A 26635-nucleotide genomic window follows, 5' to 3' on the forward strand; every position below is an offset into this window, starting at 1 on the left:
GGGTCTGTGCTCCTAAACAAAATAAAACATAATCTAATAGAAAAAATAAAACAAAGGTGCAAGTCACCTCAAAGTACATCAAGATAATACCAGGTAATGTAGTATACAACACAAACAAGGCTAATAAAAAACAGCTAGAAATAATTCTATTATCTACTCATTATGTAAATGGCTGGAATGCAAATCAATGTTGTCTGATACTACTACTACTACTACTGTCAGTCAGTCAGTCAATGTAATATATAACACAAACAAGGCAAATATTTTGAAAAATGTTATCAATAATGCAAATGGCTGTAAATGCATATGCGTTTCAATCTTGTCTGATAATGAAAACAACATAAACAGTTATCATGTATTCCTCATACTGACCATTCAACACGTACCTTTTTGACCTTGTACTTGATTGCGATTTTTAACCTCTCGAGACCAGGTCTTGCTGACGTCGTCTCCCTCTCCTCCTCGTCGTCCGGGCTTGTGTTGAGAATGGCCTGGACCTCCTGCGTGTTGTGACACAGGTCCAAGATACCCACCACAAAATCCTTGCACTGTTTGTTCAACTGTTTGTATTCACACTGCAAAAAGAACAAGTAAAACGATCTTGTATAAATGGCAAGAACATTTATATTCCTTCTTTCAGCTTCATGTGGCATGTAGTTCATGTCCCTGTGGGAATCAGTGCGCCAGTAGACGAGAGGGTGAAGAAGAAAGAGCAAACCCCTCCTTCACCTTAAAAAGCCTTTTGCAGGCCGAGCAAACAGGTCGCAGAACCCACAACGATGAGTTACACTGTCTCACGTGACAGATGGATGCCAACAAGAACAAAAACAACATTCCTTCATTATACATGCCATTTGGAAATGATAGTTTGTGAGGAGGGAGGGGGGGGGGCACAAGTTTGGTCACGGTTGGGACTGCATTTTTCTCAGTGCTGCGCCACCTAGTGTTGGAAAGTAGAACCAGTCAGAACTGCTCCTTGGCAGGTTGCAGAACTAACAAAACGTTGGCAGGTAAATCACTTTGGCTGTGCAGCGACTGAATACATTGTCCATTTTTGTACTAACCTGACAGAACTATTCAACAATGTCAATACAAGAGTGAGTTGACATTGTTCAATGATATAATTGAAGCCATGTAAGTCCAAACACCTTAGAAATCAAGTCACCGTGGCATTTTCAGTTAGCTTCTACACGAGTCGCCATGGCAGATTCTGCTGGAGCGGAATGAGTGGATTGACATCAAAGTCTAAAGAAAATTGAATTCACAGACGATGGGCAAATTAGCAAAATGAGTTGTGGTGGCATTTTCACTAGCCCGTGAAATAACTCGTAGTGACAGATTTTGCTGGCTTTACCGATAGCCGCCTAAAGTAAAAGCAATTCCAGTGACAGTGAGGGAAAGCGCAAGTACAAGTTGAAGGCTGAAATGACATTCAGATAGTAGGTTGTGTTCAGTTTACATGTCAGGAATGTATTTTTGCAACAGAATTACCAATTCACATATCACTTTGATACTTTAAGATAGTTTTAAAGATCAGTACCATTTTCTAATGATTTGTCGGACCTAAACTGTAGGTAGATGAAAGTTGATGAATATGATCACATGAAAATCTAGATTGCCTTGCTAAAGACAAGCACAATACATCATCAGTCTAATCATTCAATATTCTAACTCCATATTTACAAATTATAACCTAGAAATGATTAATGTACACTACTTCAAACGGCCATTCTCGTAGTCATAATTTGTTAACAATAAACTAGTATTAGTGTATTGTATCCTTTGTTATTGCCATACCATATACAACTGATGAAAAGTAGAAAATAAACAAATTCATTACGTATATATTTGTTTGTTTGAACATTTGTTTATTCATATCCTGTTAGACAACGTTAGATATCTCAAGTGCTCTTAAACGTTTGCTCTACCACAGAAATTCCATCCCACAAGTCGTTTACCTATGATACACTGACACCCAGCACTGATACTACTCAAGTTACAGATTCAAAGTCGCAGAGAACGTAATAACTTTCATAAAGCTTAAAGGCGACTTGTCACAATATGACCTCTGTGGTTATATAACTTGCATATTGTAAAGAAGTTACACAACGTGCACCAGCGTAAAAATTCAAATCTAATGCCGGCAAACTTTTTGTCCTCGCCGTAAGCGTCTCAGCCTAAAATGCTATCTGTTCTTCTACATCCAGTAATATGTGTTATCATGCTCATGATGAATGGGTGTACGCGGAGTGGGAGAAGTACATGGAGGAAATGTAATCCTGACAAGTGCAGCCTTAATCCGAACACGCGCTCTCTTGGAAAATTGTAATAACGCCCAGGAGGTACAAAAAGATATCGGGACCCAGGTCACGAGAATCGGATGCCTCAAAGACGTTCGGCATTTGCATCCGAAAGGGCGACCGAACCCTAGTCGGAAAAAGCAGTTCTAAGGTCAAGTTCTATTCGTCTGTAAAGCAAATAGCAGTTATTTCTTCAAACACTTGTCAGCAATGTATCAGAAAAATGATAGGCGTAGGACGAATGCAAACGCTTCAAGAGAACTTGTTGTAACGACTTCGGGAGTCTAACAGTCGCTGGATGGAAACCCTTTTTTCATTGTTTTATGGGAGGGGATTCATGACTAGGACCATACTTATGTCGTTCATTACTGCTTATAAGATTAACGCTTTTTTTCACAATATACCTTGAAATGTAGACATGATCCAAAGTGGACGATCAACAACGCCTGTCAAATCATATGGCAAAATCCATGTTTATTTGTCAATGATATCATCAATTTTTCTTCAGTTATATTGTTGGTAACGAAGGTATTCTTTGAGTTAGGTCTATCTTAGCCTGTTAATTTTCATGTCTTTCATGTCTCATCATATAACGTTCGCTGGACTCATGAAAGTGCCTTTACGAGTTTGTCCATAACCTGTTCACCAGTACTGGCATCTGCCACCGCTTCAGGCTAGGATTTCTCGGTGCTGTACGCTTCTATTCCAGCCTGGCCAACAAAAGCCACCACGGTGATTTTTTTTCTTCGCGGGCATGTTGGCCCTGGTTTCTGAGCCAATACAAGCCTAGCACGGGCAGTTGCAGCTTACCTCCCGAGAAAATTAAAGAGTCCCTCTGGGTACCGGAGTCCTCCGTGGACACGACAGATTCTCGCGGACTTGAGCTTCCCACCGTCAAAGTTTCCTTGTTTTGTAGTTGTGAGAACAGTGATACAGACCACTGAAGAGGTGGCCTGTTTCAGCCCTGACAACAAGCTGGATTCCAAGTCAGAATTGTCATTGCCATTTCAACTCTAATCAGCCATTACAGACATTGCCAAAACATAGATGATCAAATATCTAGTTCGATTTGGCATTCATTAATACTTTGTACAGGGCTGACCTGTTACAAATTGCTTCATCGTATCTCATCTAACAGCCTATAGATAAATCTATAGACCATCTCTTCCCTACATCACACCTCTCCACGGGTCGCCACCCTGTCAACAATAAAAGACCATTGGAGCAGACAACGAAAATCAGTCCATGGCATCTCGCTATCAGCCAGTGGTAACCATTCCAATCAGCCACGTTCTTTCACGGTTCGTTGGCGATTTTACTACATATTCATTCCTGTCGGCTAGAGAGATTAACTGGTCGATACAGGCAGAATATTCATCACAGTAAAATGCTAGCATCATTACCCTCATGAAAAATGAAGGTGTCTGTGTTTCCGTATATTTGTGGACAGTATAGAACGACTGGATCGATTGTAATGATTTAGGGGTGTGAGTAGGTCTTAAGAAGATAAAGGTCAAAATCATGTTTGGGTCTTCTGTCGGTTATCCTAGGCACTGCAGCAAAACTTTCGGTTTTAGTATCGTTTGCACTGGACATGCTGTAGTCTGGTTTTACACTTTCAACACTTTCACTATTCAAAGATCTTGTACAACTGGCACGTAGTGCTAGGATTTAAACGCAAGCTTTAAGACCACCGTCTGTAATCTGAATCTATGACGTGGTCACATGCGCCGTACGTAGGTCGTAGCACGACATCCATGTCGTAGTTCTATTTGCCGACATCCCTCTAAGACAGCCGTATTCCTTAACAAGCTCATGGGTTGATACGACACATACACGAATATTCCAACAATGCCCGTTAGTTGGCGACCGAACGACGTTCGTCAGACAAAAGTGACCTGGCCAATTGCAAACTACGCATATTCCATCAATACTAAAAAAAATCCCACTATCACAGCGACACCTAGGCACCCGAGTATGTGTGGTGGTGTCTCCACATGCTTAGATAAGGCTTAGATCTTGTATCGCTTCACGATGAATCACTTCATGTAAGACGCTGTTCTTGAAACGAGAAGATTGAAGGGGCAAAGGGCCTCTTGAACTCTTCCACTTCAGATGTTGTGAACTGGTCATCCGTCAGTCTGTTTGCCAACATGCCGTGCTTTCTCATCGATGCAACAATGGAGGCTTTGCGGAAAGAGCCTTTCCTAACTGCATCCATTTTCCTAACGTGCCCGCGCGGAATGTTCCCATATCTGCTGACTTTGAAGTCAAACTACTTCGGCGTGAGGTGAATATGAGGCAATCTCAAGAAGAACATCATCTACCAGTAGTAATAGAGGCATGGTTCAAACGGAATTGTCCACAGGAAATAGAGGCCGCCAACCTTGTTCTTGACACGACTATTGAGGTTAGACATCTGGGTTATATAACATACGCAAGGTAACTGTTACTCACAGGGTACCGGGTAGAATTTGGAAACGATCAGACGTTTTAGACAGCTGCAGCACCCAATGACGGTGACTGAGCTAGAATCTGATGAATCTTTGTTCTGAACACTCGAGTACTCAGCTCTGCACATTTATTAACTTCGTTTGAGTGGACAGTACAATATGTTTGTTAGCTTAGATATTTGATTGATAATAATGTTTGATACATCTGTACATCGAAAATGTATAGACATTTGAACCTATACACACAATTTTAAATGCCTCTTTCAGATCTAGGTATGGTATTCAGAGGGGTATGTCTGTCTACCCACATAGGGCATGCCATATTGATACTAACACTGCATACGTCATGACTCATGTGGGGGCACGTGTTTGTAAAAGATATGTGGATACTTTTTACAATTCTACATTTGTCGGAGAAAAAAAACCCCACTGCAATCTAAACTTTTCAACATTGACATACATACACACACCACTCTAATTTCCGGTAACAGTTCTGAAAGGTATAACGTTATGTAACTGTCTACTGGCATTGGTCATGCCATACTGTGGCCTCAACTTCTTAAGCCACGTGGTGCATGTGTTTATAAATGATACATGAATCAATTATCTCATAAGTCCAGTCTACGTAGCGTTACGCTCTGCTGAAAATAGCTGGCGTTAGCAAATCTGTAGCCTGGTATCCGCTCCATAGGCTCGGTGTAGGAGAGTTTACCGGCCCCAGCCCTACTAAGTGACATTTTCATTGTTTTATTTTTTCCAAAGCTAAAGCTCCCTTTCCACTAGACGGCGATCGCGATTAGCTCTCACTGCGATCTAAATAGGTTATGTGAACCTTTGATTTACTAGGTATATCATACAGCATGTTGAAGTGTAATTGAGAGGACAACAAAACGCAAAAAGTGTACAAAAATTGTTTTATTTCTATACAATTCGTTGAACGATCTGTCAAATTCAGAGAGAGCGAGCGGCGAGTGCGCCGTTCTAGTGGACAGGAGTGTAAGTAACCCCGCCATAAATTCATCGGAGTGTGCTGATTGACTTAGGCGGGCGGACAACACTCCCAGTACCGAGAAGATCCGTTCAAGCTCACGATGGAGTGGTTACCAGGCTAGCACACATCGCGCTATTAAAGCCAGACGTCGATACTCGGCTTGCTCCAGGGCCCGTGATACATGTACATCAGGACTCCCATTGGCAGGCACGATGTAAGGTTCGTGTTGATAACGAAAACTGTAAATGGACTGTTGAAAAGGCCATCAGTAAAGGTTATAGCGTGGCTCAAGTCTGCCGCAGTGTCTGGCTTCCGTCTGTTAATCAACTTGTAGACAAAGGAGCGGAAATCGATAATCCTGTTTCCTTATGGGATGTTTTATGATGATTATGTAATTGTGAGTTATAACAAAAGGGGAAGGGGAGTTAGCGTGAATCTAGTTCTGTTTTTAGATGTAGGCAGTGTCTGGTTTATATGAATGTGTCCATCGGGATCAAGGAGGGGAAGTCGTTTATTTCTTATTGGGAAGTTTGTGTCAATTAGTTAATTGTGAATTATGTCGGGTGAGATTTCGTTTAAGTTGTTCATTGAGCTTTGGGCTAAATCTTGTATTCCATTTACCTGGCAGGGAACTTTTAAGTGAGATAATTTAGTAATCAATTGAACTGTAGGATGCAGTGTCGATACCATTGGTTCCTGAGAGATAAGAATACAGACCGCAGATTCAAATACCCCCTTCACATTATATACGATCTTCGGACGTTCTTCGCGATCGCAGGAAGGTCGGCTGATTTTAAGATCTTAAGATGGTCTTGCGTATTTTTCGCCTCAAAACTGTCCCCCTCACATATACGCGAGGCTCGTGAGATCGACGGTGAATAAATCTATGATAATAAACCTCCCATGACCTCTTGCACGCGGACAAGGTAACACAAAACGTTCCTAAAAAAAGGCAAGAGATCAATAAATGTTGCTTATTTTGTTGTCGTAATCTTTTTAAACAATGAATGGAATGCGCGGGCATAATAGAAATGACGCAAGAAAAGAAAGTGTGTCACAAAGTCAGCCTACATACTGCCACAGGGGCCACAATGTTAGAATTACCCTCGCATTCCCAGAAATTCAATATTTGTAAACAAACGGAAGTCGGACGAACGTCGCCCGAACGTTGCCCAACTGACGGGCGTTCGCCATCCGATTTACGCTCGATGATTAATAACTATGTCTTTGCTCGCCTATCGGTCTTCAATCGTTGGATTGACGCAAGACTATTGACCGATACCCTTGCAAGGTACGCACGATTTGTACGCACAATCTGCGACTCGGTAACAGCTGTGCGATTTTGGAGATTTCCTTCGACTAGTCGCATATGTTAAGAACATGTTTCGCTGCACCGCGACCGTCGTAAGACTCCTGGAAACTGCCGGCGATCCCTAAAAATCGCAAGATGATCGTGAGAACACCGGACGTCTTACTCACGAAAATGTCAATCAGAGTTCGTAAACTAGTCTTCCGATCGAATCGCGCCTATTGTGAAGGGGGTAAAATGATCACATACGGAGAGTCAACCAAACACCAGTCTGTACGAATACCTACTATAACGGTAAAATTACAAAGAAAACTAATTGGCAGAAGTTGTGCGTTCACGTGTCAGGGCCATACGGACGAGTCAAAAGCTATCATTCAAAGAACCTCCTAATTGTTCTCTCAGGGAGAAAGACAGAGGGGGAGGCAGCGGAAAAGATGGGAGTATGATATGAATGATGTAAGAGAACGGACAGGCATGGCACAAAGTGAAACATTAAGAAGAACAGGAAACCGAGAAGGATGGAGAAAACTGGTTGCCAAATCCTCTGCGTCACCCAGACCTGTCCAAGTATAATAAGACAAGGGGGGAGATGAGTTAGGATATATGATGTATATAATATTTTTTTTTCTTTTTTCCTGTCTTTTCTTTTCAGAGGTGGAATGAAGAAACTTTTGACTGAAGGTTATATCCACTTGTTTCTTCAGAGAATATTATTTTAATGTTTAACGAAGATATGTGTCTATCTGCTATGATGAATGGGCAATATTTTTTTTTTTATGAGAACAGCAACAGCCTATCCATGACATTGATGGAATGTCCAGGCACCTCTTAATTCGATTGGTAGCGAAGGGCGAATAAAGGCCAGACGGATTGGGTAATATGTAGGATTTTACAGGACTTCTTCCTGGAAGTGAAATCTTTGTGGGGCCGTAAATGTTGTTGGAAATTGGACTAAGGAGTATTAGAATCTCTAAGTCTCGTGATGTTATGTACTGTAAGGATTGATCACTTCACTTTCGTGATAAAAACTCCGCTTTCGGCACTATTGGATCGTACCGAAAGGGTAGCTGAAGGGCAAGTTAACGATTATTCTATTCGTAGACGTTTCTTTCACTACGTAGATCACTAAGAGTTCAAAGACCTCACAACTCCATGAAATATCTAAGGTTTCTCGTATGTCTTGTTTAGTGGTAGTTAACGATTATTCTATGCGTAGACTTTTCTTTGATTACGTAGCTCACAAAGAGTTCAAAGACCTCACAACTCCATGACATATTTGGGGTTTCTTGTATGTCTTGTTTAGTGGTAGTTCATTAGTCACACATTTTTTTACATAAGGTTTTGACATATATGTGCCATTACATTGCTGGTGTGAGAGCTCAAACAGACAAATCATAACAGCTTGCTGTAAATCCCATGCCCTGGACTGTTCAGTCTGACTCTAGATCTACCACCTCTGCAGGCTCTGTGTCCCACCACCCAAGCAAGTCTGACCTTTGCGGTCATCTTTCCATCACTTCCTGCCAATCTACTAATTGTGCATTCAAATATCCACGGACACTCATCATAATGTATTGCTAATGACAGTAACTTTAATGTTAAGCATAAACATTAGAAGAATAGTTCCCTTCAGTACATCTGATGTCATGAGCATCTTGCTCGAGTGTTTCACATCAACTGCAAAACTACCCTGGCCGCTTTGATCTTGTCGTAGGATTTCTATGTACGTTGACAAAGGCTTCCGAAAGTCAACTACTTCGAAATCTACTTGCTTACCAGATAGAGTGCCCGCTTTGCGTGAGGTGGACGCGTCCCGATTCATACCAAATACATTGTCAATGAGATACAAACTTCTTTTTCCGCTTTGCAAACAGCACTTGCGAGAAATGATATTTGAACACAATTGACCCTCTGTTGCAGTTTCTTGTACAATCATCAATTGTACAATTGTGGGGCACAAAGACTGAGGAACGGAGATGCATACCGTTCATTACACCATGATTGTTGTGTGGTAAATACGTAAACCTTCATCTTTAGAGAACACAAGAGTGCAAGCAAACATGACAGGGGATGTAGCTCAGTGGTAGAGCGCACGCTTTGCATGTGTGAGGCCCCGGGTTCGATCCCCGGCATCTCCATATTTTTCCCTGTCAATATAACTTTATCTTTGAAGTATGGCACCACTGTGTGTTTAGCTATTTCTTTATTTTCTTAAAGTACATATGTATTCTCTTGCGACGTGGCATGCCGATTTTTATATTTCCATATTCGAAAAGGTAGGTTCACGTGTTTAACCTATAGCTGATAATAAGCCTGTTCACGGCTGCTCTTGCACATGCACAGGTCAAAGGGGAAGTCTCTCTAAGACATAATTAAAAAAAACGTCTGAACATTTTTCTATCAACAAAGCATAAAGCATGGTCGAGACAAGAACTGTTTACCCCTATGACATGCGCTTCTAAGTTGGATCCATGACATACTTGTAGGATGCTTCTTTTATTGTCTTATGGTTAAAAGGTTAAAGAGCGTGACCTTCTCTTCTACAAAATGACTTCTTCTTAGCGCACACCACACCTCATCCGTGCGATACCCTGAGCAAGTGATCTGTCTAAAAATGTCAGAGCAGATTGCCTGTAGGTATTCAGGCTTCCCATCAGCAAACGGTATCATGGCAACAATCAGGAAACCATGAAATGAGGTCTGACGTACGTGTCATAAGTAACCTTGAACAAACGTATTTTTCAAGTAAGACGCGACGCAGATATCATATTTCTTTCAGATGATGGTCTTCTACTCAAAATGAAAATCTTAATAATGAAAGTTTTTTTAAAACAGGAATCTGGCAGCTGCTAGACTAGAATCTACCTATTGGCTGGAAAGCGATTACCCACTTAATGCTATTAAATATACAACAGAAATGTGAATTTTATGTTCTCCCCAGATTTAATACAGTATATGATAAATTTAAGCTTGTAATACTAAATGTAGATAGAGTTGGTATGAATAGAATAAAGTTTGAATGGCTAAGCCTTTGTAAGTGTTAGTTCTTGATGATCCCATAAACGATGGCAAGATACGGGCGATCAACACCAGGGCCCATCAACCGTTATTGAACCGGGACTGGGGCTGATATTGACTTCGTCCTCATCTTGAATACAGTTGAAAATGGTGCATTTGTCAATTTCTAACTGTATTGCCAATTTTTTTACATACATTGTAGTTGATTTCCCAGTAAAACATCCGAACGTTTAATATGCCGTTTGTACGCCTGAGTATATGTCTTCATACTACAAGCCTATTAACAAAGTTTTTTGTACCAATACACATGAGATAAATCCCACGTCTATCAAAGTATGAAACTTTGATTGTAGTTATTGGTAGCGTTATCTAACAGAACATTTAACGTAGATCATAACTTTGATCATTTGCCACCGGGGAAAGGATTTTGATGTATTGTGTTCCCTTCACAATCTACGCGTCAAAACATCATCTAAACTTCTTCTCATCACAACATGCCGTGTTGTGAACATAATTCCCTCTCATGCAGTGGTGAGATGCCATTAGACGCCCCGTGCTCCTAATTGTGCGTTTTATCATCGTTAATCGTGACAATCGATGTCGGGAAGCTGACAGACTGATCCCAGTCGTAAAGACAGTAAAGATGCAGATATGTAACCGCTATCTCTGCGCTGCAGATCTTCAGCCTTCAATACTCTTAAGACATGGGTCCCAATTTGAAAAGGGGCCCTGCTGGGCATTTCACGGGCTCTTTTTTGGCACTTTCACACGTGACCCCACATGGCCCCATGGGACACTTTGCGGCTATCGGGGTATTTTGGGGCCCTGCCGGAACCTGGGTTGAATTAAGTCGGACATAAATGAACCCGGGACCCAGTAACGTATAGACGCCGTGACCTATAGCCGTGGGGTACACCGAGTGGTCCCCCCCCCCGTATTCGGCAGTCCACCGGGACAAATTTGTGGCGTCGGAGCCCGGTCGAGCCTGCATCCCTGACGGACAGGGGCGCAATTGGGACTTAGCCTAAGTGGATATCTCATTGGACTTTGCATGCATTCACAAAGTGGCTCAAATCTTGCTGGTGAACATTAACTGTCTCTTGAAATGTCTACTTTCAAAATGTTTAAAAAATGCACAAAATGGCATCTTATGATATATTTAACTATCTTACCTATGTTGTGCCAAGTATCATAAGCAAATATCGATTTAACATTGCAAATCTCTATTTAATGCATTATCAATCATTGTGCGTCGGTTTTTCATTCAGTGGCTGGCAACAACATGCTCATCATGACAAATTTGTGGCTTAGGAGCCCGGTCGAGCCTGCATCCCTGACGGACAGCAGTGCTATTGGGACCTAAGCCTAAGTGGATATCTCATTGGACTTCGCAGGTGTTCACAAAGTGGCCCAAATCTTGCTGATGAACATTGATTGTATCTTGAAATGTCTACTTTCAAAATGTTTAAAAAATGCGCAAAATGGCATCTTATGATATATCTAACTATCTTACCTATGTTGTGCTAAGCATGATAATCAAATATCGATTTAACATTGCAAATCTCTATTTAATGCATTATCAATCATTGTGCGTCGGTTTTTGACTCAGTGGCTGGCAACAACATGCTCGTCTGGTCTTCATACACAAATGCGTCATAGTACGACCGCAAGGCAAAAATTGCGCACATTTGCAAAGTAAGTTGGCACAATTTCCAAGCGCAGTTGGGCATATCCCTTTGAGATACACGCTTTACAAATATTAATGCAGCTGTTATGCCATGCATGGTAATGCCAAGAACCTCCAGAAGTGTACAAAGGGCGAGCTCTATAAAATGCTAAAGGTTAAAGCAGTTTGAACTCAAAGCACAATGCTCGAGGCCAAGTGTTATGCTTTTCTGGACACAAGCTACATGTATCTAAGAATGATTTACGCTAGTCTTGGTTTCGTTAAAGCAATGCTGCTTCGCTACTGCTCAAGCTTATAGCCTTTCGCAATCTAACATTGCTATGTAAATGTATTGTAGGTTTTCACCTGCTAAGCTTTGAAGCTTGGAGAGCCCACACACTTCTGTATGCACGGGGCCGCCGGCTTTAAGTCACCATCCGAAACAACGAATGCAAACCTTAAACAATGCCCAAGCGGGGCATGAACCTTTGCCATTTAGATCCATGTAATTTGATCCCCATGGCAATGTAGCAAGGCCACTAATTGCGGTACTACTGTGCGCAATACGACTGTTACTCAGGCAGCTGAATAGATTGATGAACGGTCAGACGTTTCAGATAGTATTCACTACCTTGATTCAGTGATTGGATGTCCAGATCAACAGGTATCTATTTAGTAACAAACACCTAGGTTTGATGTAAACGGGCTGAATACGAATATCTTAGTTAAATGAAAACAAAACTAATACAATGTCAAGACAAGTTGGTCAAGACAAGATTGATCCTAATGAGTCAGTTGATTATCTATAATCTTTGAATACAAAAGTTAATGCCGATTGGGGTTTTAGAACAGGATCTTAAGTGCCAGAAAGTTCGACACGGAGGCCTCCATTCCTGATGAGGTTGGTATTAAATGCTACGAAAATGTAGCTCCCTGGCAAAGTATATGCAACATGATATACCTGTATAACATCCATATGCATTGCCACGTGACTTTATCAATCACTTCAAACATCGTATGCTGCCGAGAGTGCCCACTGCATTTCCATGCTAAATTAAAGGTTCCTACCGTCTGCAATTTGTTCAATCATACCCCTATCTAAATTGCTAACTCAAGCTTCGCCGTGTGCCGGTACTTCTGTTAATCACAGCATTTCAGAGTGTGGAGTGGTAGAAATAAGATTGCTTCCTTATTGCAAAATTAATGGAAGCGAGATTGGAAATAAGCTTATTAGAGGTTCATGAGTGTAGAGTGGTAGAAATAAGATTGCTTACTTATAGCAAAATTAATGTAAGCAAGATTGAAAATAAGCTTATTACATCGCATTAGAGGTTACATCGCATGTGTGTTGGAGATACCAGAGGTCATTGTGTGCAATTGAAATCCATTTCAAGATGAAAGTTGATTCTTAAATTTTACAGAACAATCTTATACTTGAGGTCACAACCGCGAGGTGAAAATTACCGATTACTTTGACTTGCAATGTTGAGCTCGTCAAGCCTTGTCAGATGGAATTTATTGACATGTCAAATATTGCCTTACATTCTCTAACTTCTTGAAACGAGCTCTTGTGCGTTAGATTATATCTTATGGTCTGGCCACAATGACTTGAATATATGGATGACATCCGCGTACGCATCAACTTTTGTCCGTTTCCACATAAATAGTTTGCGACAATACTGTCAAGCCTTGAAGAAGCTGTAAAATGAGCAAATATGCATCAAAAATGTATTGCACACCTTTATTAGAAAATCGATTCTGATTAGCGCAGTCAAAGCAAAAGACGAAGATGTGAAAGAACAAAAATAAAGAACTTACTGTTTGGTTAACCGATGTTCCGTGTGGCCAAGCATGTATGCATCCTTTCTAACCATCGAGATTTCATAATGAAGATTACGATTCTCAGTCAACCCTAACCAGAAGACCATCGCGCCACCCAGGCTGGGATCACGTTATTAGTCTGGTCGGCCGTGACAGATCTCCGCTCCAGTTGGGTGCACAACTGGCTAATTTCCCTTACAATTTGTAAACAGTTCTCAAATCATTTTTTCCAACGATTCTTACCTCCTTCGCCGGTCTTTCTGAGGTCACTGGCGTAAGTTGGGGCTCAGTCGGGGGGGGGGGGGGGGTGGATAGGTGGATTTTAACCGGGAATACTCCGGGAAAATGAAAATATGCTGGGAAAGGAATATATGCCGATAAGCTTGTACTCGTGTTGAGGGCGAGTACACGCTTCCCGGCATATATTCCTTTCCTGGCAATGCCCCCAGCGAGGCCGGTGAAGGAGGAAACTGGGCTCCCTTAGTGTGTACACAGTTCACAAATCATTTCTTCTTAACGCCAAGTGATGTGCCTTGGAATGCCAAATGCGTCAATCTAACTTTACACTCCGCTGCATTCGTATCTTTTCTGCAGTCCTATGCAGAATTCGAATGAACCATCCAGATAGGTCACGTGACGTGATTTGACGTCAGCAATCCCAGGAAGCCTAATTCCGCCCCCGTCTCGACCCCGATGACTGACGTCACGTTATTGGCTCTAGCTGACCGTGACTGCCCTCTGCTCCAGTCGGGTGCACAACTGGCTATTCACACAGACTCTCTTACAAGTTTGTGCGCAGTTCAAATCATTTCATTTCAACACAAAGTGAAGCGTCAAATGCCAAATGATTCGATCTAACTTTACACCGTGCGCATTCAAAGCACGCTCTCTGGAGCAGAAAACGACACAGATTTTGCTTGAAATATGATGGTTATCCCATATTCTGGTTTGATCTGCGGCATCTGTCTAGTAGATCATATCTGATAAGTATGTGTTCCTTGTAAGGTTATTGCGGGGACGGGAATCTGACGTCTGTTAACAGAGGTCACCATCGGTTGTGTATCAGGATACGAGCACAAACTACTTAACTACGTCCGTGAATAGTTTCATCAGGTTGTTACGTCACTGAATAAAGAGACTCCTTTGTTTGCACAACCATTGCTTTATTCTCACCAACGTTTCGGTGACCGTCTGTCCCCTTCTTCAGGGCAATTCTGACTGGTTCACATTGTACTGTAGGACAGGTGGCACTGTTCACAGTTCAGATGCAATAAAGTAATCGTTGTGTAAAAAAAGAGTCTGTTTTGACTTAACTACGTGTTTATGATGTACAGAATGTAGTAGGGAATAAACTGATGACGACATCAGTCCCCTATTAGGCTAACAAGATTAGATAAGAAAGAAAAGTAAGCGCAGATAGCTACACCAGGGCCAACCATCATTTATTGAACCGGGACGAGGGCAGTTACTGACTTCCAGTCACATTTGGCCCCCGTGTTGATACAAAGTCAAATTATTGCCATTCTGTACCAACACAGGTGAACTTTCATGCTCCAACCTATCCCTGTAAGAACACCCACTGATGCTGATTTCACATTTCGTCCGTACATGTATTTCTAAAACACGGGCACATCTTATCATAGATGGAGGCGTATATGCAAGCACTGACGTCGACATAGCGTTATTCGAATTCTGTGCACTTTGCAATCGATCCTTGAAGCATAGAGACGGGGTTAGACTTTACAAGGTACAGCGCTTTGAGGTATTCCTGGAAAGCCACTGATTAGCGACAGTGATTACCCGTGTTCAAGGCGCAGCCGTCTAGGCAACTTTGTAATAACTCACTTCTTTACTCCGTAGTTGCGTGCTGATAAAGATTTACCTACTGGAAATTACTTCTGATAATTCGTCATGACATATGACACACACATGTAAAACTTAAGCTTTACGGTAGTCTTCTTATGAAATCTTACGACGAAGGAATATATATTGCTTTGCTTGTGGATATAAAAATATTTGCCATCGATTTTTGTCTGGCATTTATAGATAACAGTGGACGGGTTTGCAACATGAACGTGCGCTCAAACTCCAATATGAATCATATCTACTATGGATTTATCATTTTTCAGTGGAGATCATAAATCATTGTAATACCCTGGAGGAACCAATCCATTATCACAGAAAACTACTGCACAGGGATGTAGCTGAAAAGGGCTGCCTAAAAACCCTTTTTTCGACCGATAATCCCTCAAATCCTTCACCTCTATGCTATCGGCACTTTACGTAATCTCTAAGCAGATGTCTGATGCAGAGAATGGTAATGATTTCTGACTGTTCGTTCTTCTTTATTCTCCTATTGAGAGCCTAACCCGTGTCCTGAACAAACAACACACCTTGGGAAGGCTCTGCCGGGCTGAAGTTTCTACTTTTGTCGGCGTAGCCTCTGGTTAATCAACTGTCAGCCAATCAGAGAACCACTCAAATGTTTTCTGACGCTAAGCTGGTTGTCTCACAGCTGGGTAGAGGTCGCGCTCATATAAGTGGAAACCTCAGTTTATCAGAAACTCCTTAAGGTATGTAGTATAAGCCGTGGGCGAGGCTATACGTAGAATGGACATTACCATTGGACTGTAAAAAAAAAAAACGGCGGGTCAAACAGTTACAACATTCCACCCAATAGCTGCTCGCAGATTATAATCTACACAGGTATACAATTGGGGTCATTCACCAGCTCTGTAATATACCTTTGAGTTGAATTATTACGGTTTCCACACTTTGTTTAGGGAATACGAGCGTTTTCCTGTGACATTCTACAGTAGACGGCTGGAGGTTTTCTATATATCTTTTTTGATTGTTTTATGATCGCTTTCGTACTCTAACATGGCCAAGTTCAATCGGTAGGACACCCCAAGTCTGGGAATATTAGAACACACAAACGATCAGCAAAATAGCGTTAATCAGCAAAAAGAAAGTCATACACAACCGCCAGCGAACATGGGGTGTAAACGGGAGGATAAGGAAATGTGTCGCTCTAACAATGTTTGATAAATCTATAATACGTAATTACCTTTCCAACCTAACATAAGTCATTGTCATTGGCAATCTAAAATAGCGGTAAATGTCACTGAAGCTTCGTGTACACAGCTTTTTGACAAAGCTGGCGAACATTATCATGAATCTATTTGTAGAGTTACTCACTCATCAGCATCTGTTCGCGCCTCGTGTCACACGAACTCTCGGCTGTTGACTCGTGCAGAGATAAGCTTTTCAGAAGGACCAGGTATCAAAGTACGCGTTTAGATCAAAATGTGGATTATAGACATAGAATAATGGGACATGACTAGTCGAAGACACCCTTGTTTAAGATCTGTATAGGATCCCAGGAGTCTGGTTTCCCAATCAAAAGAAAGAAAAGCGGACAATTGAGCTGCGATCAGACGTGCGTGGGCCATTTTCAAAGCTCGCAGTACCGTTGGTAGATACTAACTGACTTCTTCCTGGTTAAAATACAGACATGCTTTGATTCTCAACAAAATATTTTTACACAAGAACTACCATTAAAGACGCACATAGCTCTTATTGCAGTCAGGTCTACCTTCTTTCTAACCATATTTTACCGCCCATTCACCAAGTCAAGTTAAAAATGCCTGCTAGGAATTGACAATGATAAATTTGTAAACTTGGGACGATAGGCATATTAGACAATATATTTCGAGTCAGACCCACAATTTCAAAACTCTCATAACAATATACAGAAGTTCGGTACAGCATCGAAATAAGCGCCAGGAAGTCCGAATGAAAGATTAGAGTCCATGCACGGAGCAGATCACCGGTGGTCCTGACAAATGTTGGTGAACGGTTAGACTGACATATCACCCGAAGGTCTGGGTTATTGCAATTTTACGGTGGATAACACCCATGCATCAAGGTCAAAGTTGTCACCTCTGGTTGGCATGGATCCAAACGGAGTTTGTGCGTGCATATAACACAGTTTCTTTGGGTGATGTTACGATTCTGGACACCAGACTCGTTACCATTGTTGAAGGAGTACAGAAGACCAATGTGGTACCGGTGTGACAGCGTTTTCGCCCCCCCGTGATCTCGCCCCCCCGGGGGCGAAATCACTAGCGATCTCGCCCCCCCGGGGCGAAATCGCTAGCGATCTCGCCCTCCCCGGCTAGTGATCTCGCCCCCCTACCTCGCCCCCCTTTAGCGATTTCGCCCCCCCCCAAAAAAAACGGGTTTACATGACATTTTAGAAGTTGATTGGTATAAATCATAAAATGCAGTTTCAGAATGATATAAGTACACGAGTTTGATACATAACTCCATTCATAGTATCAATATTAACGTAATTACATGGTAATAAGATAGTTGTTTCAGACAAGGAGGGTTGGGTCCCTTGTATTCCCATTATTGCATATACCTGAGTCTTGACATAAGATGTATTTCATTGTATTCACCTGTCCTCAAACAACGTATATATCTCCAATATGAAGTCTCTACCATGAAGTGACCACAAAAGAACTATGTAATGTCTTTATTAATTATGCAAATATTAGGTATTAATTAGAATAACGCACATTTTGGTATATGCACCTGGCCAAGGGATATCTTCACCTCCAACATGACTGTTTTTTCTAGTATTTAGGAACTGATGCATTTACCCGTGTTTCTTAAGACTGGTACTTTACCAGTGTTTGTGTAGCATTTAGCAACAGCTATATCAACTTGCGCGTAGATAGTGTTTATAATGAGAAACTATTATTCACGTGTGTTTTTGTTAGTGCTTTGGAAATCTTTCCAGCACAAGAAAGAAAACACTGTGACAAATTGAAAACATATAGCTGACGTATTCCGTACCATAGACGGTGTTGATTTATACGTTCGCAGTAGCACTGTTTTTATTCCACCTCAGCTGCAAAAATTGTCTTTTTCATTTCAATGTCATGTTTGCACCGAACAATATAGTATCGACTTTCGAGGTATGACATCTTACGGTACGGTAATAAGGTGCCATATAGGTACCAGGTAACACACCATATACGTTACTCCCCAGGTGCAGTATAGTACCAGGTAGCGCACCTGTAATATGTAGTAACCAGCTGCTCTTGGGGGGGGGGGCGAAAACACTAAAGGGGGGCGAAAACGCTAGTGATCTCGCCCCCCGGGGGGGCGAGATCGCCGGGGGGGCGAGATCGCTGTCACACCGGTACAAAACTTTTTTTTTGTCCAACAAACTGGACTTGAAAAAAATGGACCGATTCAAAAATGAACAGATTATACCGGTAGACTTTTGGGGGGCTTACAGGTCAAAGGTAAGAACTAGAGCGAAGTAGAAGAGAGTTGACAGAGGCAGTTAGTGTTGTTTACATGAAGATAAAATTTCGATACTCCACCAAACAGAATCCTTTGTAGCGAAATGGATCTTTGTTTTCAGTATCGCCCATTCACAAGTTTCCACAGATAATCAGGTCAAGGTTCAGGTCCTCTGGACCTTGGCCGTACCTCTACCTGAATTTTCTGTACCTTTACCCACCCCTACCGGCCACGATGCCTTTGTGAAAGGAGTACAGGAGGCCATCTACATCAATGCATACTGACTTTCTCTCCACCGGGACGGGGGCCTTGACAACGTCCAACAACATTTGACCCATTGCTGACGTCACACTTGCGTCATTCGTGTGTGTAGAGCCATTGGGTCTGATAACTGACGAGGAATGAGCGATTAGATTCAGTCCAATGTTTTTTAGTTGAAGCACATTACGTTTAAATGGCGGTATTTTGGGGAACAAATTTTGTGTGGAGCTCAGTACAAATCCTGACTAATTGATCTGTGCGTAGATCAGTCGTCCTTGACACTCTCCACTCTCCAGCATTATTGCGTTAGGATGTAGTGTTAGATAACCATTACCGTGGAAACAGTATTTGAGTCTGCCAAAGGTTGATAAATGTAATCACCCATAGATCGTTTCTAGTATGAACAGGCCAAGCGACAGCTGGCAAGTTAAGGTCATTCGTTTTCACAATCAGAGACCAATGAGTATAATGAAAAAAGAACGTGTACTAAAAACCAGGCGTAGAGAAAATATTTTGTCTTCGGTTACCAGAGAGACCCTAGCTTTGCCACTAGTCTGTGTAACTCTGCTGTCCGGGGCAACATTGGTCCCTTCTGGCCCCGTCAATGCAGGGCGGGCCGTATAAAGAAGCGCGATTAAACCAGGCTACTATACAACATGTAACAGAATCCAAAATAATAAGGGAAAATCTATTTTATTCCTTTTTTTCGACGTGATAATCAGAAAACGCAGTGCAAAATTTTTGAAAAATCAAGCCATATTGGATTAGAATGCAACTTTTCAAGACACTCAAGTCCTGGGAATAATGACTTGTGGGGGCGATTGCCCCGTACAAAGTCTGAATTGTCCAGTCGTGTCGTCTTGATTTCATAAGAGTGAAGGATACTTGGGGGCGATCGCCCTGCCTGAAGTCCGGGGCGATCGCCCTGTTGGTAGCCTTGGGTGGTCGCCCTGCCTTTAGTTGGGGGCGATCGCCCTGCTAGTCGTCGGGGGCGATCGCCCTGCTAGTAGTTGGGGGCGATCGCCCTGCTAGTAGTTGGGGGCGATCGCCCTGCCGGTAGATTTGGGCGGTCGCCCTGTCTGTAGTTTGGGGCGATCGCCCTGCTAGTAGTTTGGAACGATCGCCCTGACAGTACTTTGGGGCGATCACCCTGCTAGTACTTGGGGCATGCCAGTATGTTTGCTCGGTCGACCTGTCAGTAGCTGGGATAAGTTTTAAATATGAATATGAATATGCAAATATAATCAGCAATCTCACACACATACATACGCAAATTACGCACTCTTAGTCCATTGCAATTAGGTGTATTGATTGGTAAGGAAAAATGGAAAACTATGCAACTGAAGGCGTAAAACTACAGGTTACAATACAAATCGTGCAATGTACAGAGGGATGGACCCTTTACAGTTTATATCTAGCTTGATTATACATGCCATGGCTAATCATCGATTGTATTTTCGGCAATGCCCTTGTTGCACATTTGTCAGCAAAGTATTTCAAGCTATTCGTTTGCTACTGATAGCTCAAATTACAAGTTCTATGTTTACATGGCCCTTATAAAATGATTCAAGTTCAGCTTGTGCTCGATACAATTCGTTGTGCAATCGTTTGCGGTATAGACTCAGTGGTTAAACATGAACAGAGAGAAAGAACAATCAGAGACTACTGGCAACATGTAGCATCACAACTTCACTACATCTGGGATTACACATTTCAAGAACTATGGTGTTACAAAGATCATATGGCAGTACCCTAGCACAATATGAATAAGCCATTGAATGTATTGTTCGTGGACAAATGTAGTCGAACCGCAATCACATGTACTTGACGTAATATACAGGTTGCACTGGGGACGGTTTCGGACAGTGCGCGAGAACTGGGCATCGGTCGCAGTGGGAGGATTCAAGCGTGCAGGTGAAGTGTTGGAGAATCTTGCTGCGCGCGGTCTCGGTCCATGCAAAAGGTTCCAATTCCTTTTGAATGGCACTCAAGACGGCACATCGTCAGCGATCGTACGTTTTGATCGAATAGCATCTTTGATGCGACCCACTGGAAGATCACAGTTCTCCTCTTTGTTTGACGTGGAAGCGTGACAGTTGCAAGCGCCTCCACAGTCACATGTCTCCTCGCCATGAAGAGTCGAATCACGAGTTTCTTGTCTGGAATGGGCGTTGTTCTGAAAATTGAAGTTACAACGGATTTAGGGTTTAGCGCTTATACACTAGCTACCTACGGCTGAAAACTTTGGAAACAGTTGCAGTGATCACTCTGGTAATTACACACATATACGTAGCTTATGTTGTCTGTTCACAAAGCCATTGCAACATAATGCATGATAAATTAAAGTGGATATAAGGAAGCAGGTAGGCGATATTATGTACATGTATGGAAAAGGAATGAAAGGCATCTTTTGTAACTGACAATGAATTTGAACTATCCGACTTAAGCTGGGTAAGGCTACTTTCAAAGGATATGCGAAACTGAGCGGCTGAACTTCGGCACAACTTCGATCTGTTGAGGAACTTGTAGCTTGTGGGACTAAGATATTGGGACCATTATTGTTATGAATACATAACAACAATCCCCTAGACGTTAAATGTGCTAATATGGTGAAATAAATGCCAATATCACGCAAAATATATTATCCAGTTTTAATTCTTTGACAATGCTTAGGTTGTCTTTAGGTACTTGAGTCATTGTGTATGATCCTGATGTGGAAACAATGACCCCATGAATGACTTCGCAGGGAGTGAAATGAAGTACCGTAGTTGGTGAAAGTGAGCCGTTTTCAATGCGTGCTAATGAGGGGGGCGTGAGGGCACGCGCCAACACCACGGGGTCCGCACTTCAGTACAGCCAAGGAAATTATCGTCAATTATCTGCTACGGGTTACTCCTACGTGAAAACAGACTGGGATTATAGTTTTACAACTTTTCAGGGCCAGAATCTGGAACAAACGTGGCGACCCGCGCCAGTTCACAGTGGGGGCAACGTATCGACTAGGTCAGTAGGTACTAGGTGAGTTGTGCACAAATAACGTTTTATATTGTCTAGTTGTTATGTATATGCATATTTCGCAATAAACTGTGCTTAACTAAACATTTCCTGTGTCAGGTTTTCTTGTTTGCATCTTGGAATCTTTATACCGATCGTATTGCCTTGGATTCTTCGCGGTGGCCAATGAAACTCCTCTACCAGCTAAACTCCGTCCCCAATCTTACCTAGTCTCCAAGCAGACCCTACGGTGCCTTAGAAATAGAAACAAAGCTACCAAGGGACTTAGTACAGCGGCACCAGGTGTCCGTTTGACTCCCTTTAGCCGGCTATACTCATTTGCCAGCTTTGATACTATCTCTTTAAGCACCGTAGGGTCTGGTTGGAGACTAAATCTTACCCACGCTTGAGCTTGTCACTTTAGACGGACAGAAATCGGCGTATAAAAATGTAGACAGAACTTAAACTTCGCGGTGGCCAATGAAACTCCTCTTCCGACTACTTCATCCCCAAACTTGTGATACTCTCTGAAGCCACCATAAGATCGGCTTGGAAATTAGCGCTGTCTATCGATCGTTCAGGCGTGACGGCACGCACCAACACCAAGGTTTCCGCACTTCACTACTCTCTAAGTCTAAGCAGAGGTTAGGCTTATTTTTTAAACGTTTTTTTAATCGTTTTTATGGGGCTCTCTATTTTGTATTGTATCTTGTTTTGATTAAAAATCAATAGGGGTTTATGGTTTACAATTGTCAGTCAGTCATTCTAGTCAATTGTACATGTGTACAAAAATAAAGCTTGACTGATTGATTGATTGATTGATTGATTGAAAGGTGTCAGTGCGGGCTGTAGTAATGAGGTATTTGATACTGTGTCATAGAAACAATATAAATTCATCTAAACTATTGATGGGGATGAAAATGAAAGCCACGATTGAAGTATATAATGCCACTCTCTACTATAAAGATATTGTCAGGTGTGCGGAAAATACCTCTTTTGACGCTCAAATCCGTCCCTGCTGTCGACATCACTGTTGATGGATTTGGAAGCCGTCGGTGTTGACTTGGATCGGACCGAGGTGGACTTGGGAGCCTTCGGTGTTGACTTGGACAAGTTGGAGGTGGTAGCGGTGGACGTTGAAGCAACCAAAGATGTTGCCGCCCCAACTATTGCGTATAATAGAACGGATTATTAGTCACTGTTAAAGCACAAAAGGTAATATATGATGTTGTATCTAATATCACGATATAGCCAGACGACGTCGACCAATCAGAAGACCCTGTTATGACGCCATAACACATAGACTTGTCGGGAGCCGACTGTCTAATGAATATTTCTAGGTGTTTAATAGAAATGTATCATATATAAATAGTTATGAAAAATAAAAGCTTTTGAAATCAAGGGGTGAGAAGACTGAAGAAATTATTAAGTAGACGGAAATGTTATGGCCTGAGCCTTTACTTTGGTCTCAAGGGGAATTCCACTCCAGAAGCGAGTGTTTTAGTTCCTCAGAGAATAAATCATTTACCTTGAATCAAATTTGTTTGGTCAAATTTACCACTACTTGAGGCGTTTTAAAGGGGGAACCGTGTAGCAAACGAGTTCTTGAATTCCTCTTAGGACCCTTCTAGTTGTGCGCTGGTAAGGGACGACGGTAATGTTTTAGGATGGCCTTTTGAGTAGATTGTGTACAAACGTCATCACAACTGCCGGCCAACACGTTTCCATAATTAATTGTGGGTCATTCTTTAGTAATTTGCCCATGTAGCTTTTTTACATGAAAAAATGGTCCATAAAAGTGATCAAATTTCTGTATTCAAGGGGTCGCAAGGCTTCAAACATTTTGTGTACCTTCCTAAATGTCCCTCTATCACTTTCGTTAGCTTAGCGACCGTACCCTTACTGGCCTTTATTGTGAAATTGTGTCCGACGTCGGTCACAAAACCTGTTTAGCTTTTTTGGCGCCGCCATTTTACGTTGGCCTTCTGTCAAATTCTTATACTTTAGTGCCCATTTTTCCCTATCACCTGGATGGCAATATAACCCCTTGTGCAGTATGACAGATAAAACCGCGTGCTGTATTAACCACGCAGCCTCTTTGTACATAGATACGTAGATAAGATCTACACGACAGGGGTGAGAACCAGGACCACTTGTGGCTATCAGGAGGATGACCTTAGGGTCAATAGCTTTGCACAGCTTGCGTTTTCTCAAGGGCTTGCCTTATGAAAAATCGCTTCTTCCCAGTCATCTATGGGTATCTGTCTCTGTACCTGTAAAGTCTTTAAGGTTTGTTCACAGTTGTGCCCATATTCAAGTCCATATGAGTTACATATTTGTAAGAGGGGAAAGGTCCCCAATTTGTTATTAGAAATTGCTACCGAGAGTCTACAAAAATGTATGACAGAGGAAAAAGGAGTGGGGACACGGCCCATCTCCGGCACACATAAGGACTGCTTACTTATTGGAGGGCCACAGACACGTGTCCGCTCTCTGCCATGACACATGACTCACAGGGTCACAAAACCATAAGCATCACAAGTGATATTCTATAAACTGAAAAAAAAAACTTTTCCCTTAAACATCAAAGGTTATCAAATATGAGTGGATATTGGTGCGAACCAACTTACTAGTCAAAGGGGGTATTTTACATCCATCTCTCCAAATGTAACACTTACACGGTGATTTAGACACAGTTTTCTAGACAATCATTATGTAAATTTGCAGGCTTCACGCTTTGAACAGTGACAGGCGATGTGAAAACAGTAACCTCGCCCTAACCTAACGAAAACAGCACATCAAAAGTAGAACAAAGTGATGTAAAATAATTTGGCAACTTCGCCCTTCCTACATATATACATTTTTTTGTTGTTATTTTGTCTTGCTTGCGTACGGCTTATTTTGTCAGATAACTAGTCTTCTAATTCACAACGGTGGATCAAAGTTTAAAACAACTTTTTCCCCGCACAAGGTTGAATGTGCCCTAAGGGTGAGGGGGTCAATGTTCCTAAGCACAGTCTAACTGACCGATGAGCGATGAATGACTTTTAATCATGCTCTTTTTCCTTGATTCTACAGTGATTGATTTTAATGTCGGATGTCGGATCGAAAGTTATGTCCCTTGCCAGCGGCAGCAGATGACAAAGAAAGACTAGGGTAGGCAGCTTTGTTATGCTAGGGTAGGCCATCTGATGTAGCCTGAGTTAATTTACCGGGGTGAATTATCTGTCCGGATGTTGGCCTGGCAAGCTGGATGGCACCCTTTGTTTGAACGCCTGTGGTGTAGCCATATCAGCAGGATCATCGATCCCAGAAATAGCTACTCTCCAAGCAGAGGTTAGGTTCCGGCTGTTTTGTTTTTGTAGTCGTTTTTATTGGGGTTGTTAGGTTTTGACAATACAAGATACCATACAAAATAGAAAGCCCGATAAAAACGACTAAAAAAAACGTTTAAAAAACAGTCGGAGCCTAACCTCTGCTTGGAGTGTAAGAAATGGCTTCGCTTGAGTATTCTTCAAGCAGATGTTCGGCCCCAGCTGTTTTTGACTAGCGTGGATTACTGTACACCCCAACTCCTGAGCTCTAGGGCCAACATGCCCACACGGAAATACAGCCGGCCCCGAGCTACACCCTCATACTGAAGTCGGGCCTGGGTCTGGTATCCAGGCAGTTTTTTTAGTGTTTAGGCGTTTTGTCGAGCTTTCCATTTTGTGAAGTTTTCTATATGTCCGATCAAATATTTTTGAGATCGGGCTGGGGTGTGGTATCCAGGCTAATTTCTTAGGGGTAGCGAGTGTAAGGAGCCCCGGTAGAATACGGATGGTACCCAGGCTATTCTGCGCCGTCTTTAATGGCTCAATTTACGAAACATTGATGTAGATGCGTTTAATGCATGTAATGCGTTTTAATACAACATGACTTACATAATATTGCTAAGGTTGATATATGTCGGTATTTAATGGTTGATATATGTCGGCTCACCTTCACGACGATCGTGAGCTCCAGTGTTTTTCCTTTTCGTGGGTGTATCTTGCTGAATGGTCCAAACGCGTCCAGATCATATTACTTGTCACGAAACTGATCAGCCGTCACACATCCACGAAACTTCTGGCAGAAAAGGTTCTCATCCACAAGGAATCTCTTGACTTTGACGAAGTACACGTCCGCATCCTGGCCATGATGGCGTTTTCCAGCATGTGAAAATAACACTTCGTCAATATCTCCTCCAGAGGTTAACTGGAGTTCACCAACTAACTCCACGTAATAGAACCCATCGTAAGGATGGCTTTTTCTACAGAATAATTTTACATCACATACAGAAAGACATTCTTTAATACAACAAATACATACAAGTAATTACGAAGCACGATTTGAAAAAAAAATAGCTTAAAAACGCATACTTACTTGTATTGCGACTGTATCGTCTTTAGTGGTCGACTTGTCTACTTGCACGGTCGACAACTATACGATAGTCAATGCCAGCAATGAGAGCGTTAACCTCGC

General features: G+C 42.1%; 1 protein-coding gene, 1 long non-coding RNA gene and 1 other non-coding gene across 4 annotated transcripts in view; 1 reads left to right on the plus strand and 2 right to left on the minus strand.

Annotated features, from left to right (window-relative positions):
- Positions 1-26635, minus strand: part of LOC118419520 (short transient receptor potential channel 3-like) — a 60905-nt gene that overhangs the window by 16149 nt on the left and 18121 nt on the right. For both annotated transcript variants that reach the window (XM_035825938.1, XM_035825937.1), the window contains one exon: positions 387-575. In XM_035825938.1, the coding sequence (XP_035681831.1) occupies positions 387-575 (189 nt within the window). The remainder of the gene's footprint in view (positions 1-386; positions 576-26635) is intronic.
- On the plus strand, positions 9120-9191 carry Trnaa-ugc. Its single transcript has one exon. It is a non-coding gene; the product is annotated as a tRNA-Ala (tRNA).
- On the minus strand, positions 20704-26399 carry LOC118419521. Its single transcript, XR_004831626.1, has 3 exons — positions 26114-26399; positions 23124-23298; positions 20704-21314 (listed from the first exon to the last, which is right to left on the minus strand). It is a non-coding gene; the product is annotated as an uncharacterized LOC118419521 (long non-coding RNA).

Source organism: Branchiostoma floridae, chromosome 7 (genome assembly GCF_000003815.2).
Source record: "Branchiostoma floridae strain S238N-H82 chromosome 7, Bfl_VNyyK, whole genome shotgun sequence".
Classification (NCBI taxonomy): domain Eukaryota; kingdom Metazoa; phylum Chordata; class Leptocardii; order Amphioxiformes; family Branchiostomatidae; genus Branchiostoma; species Branchiostoma floridae.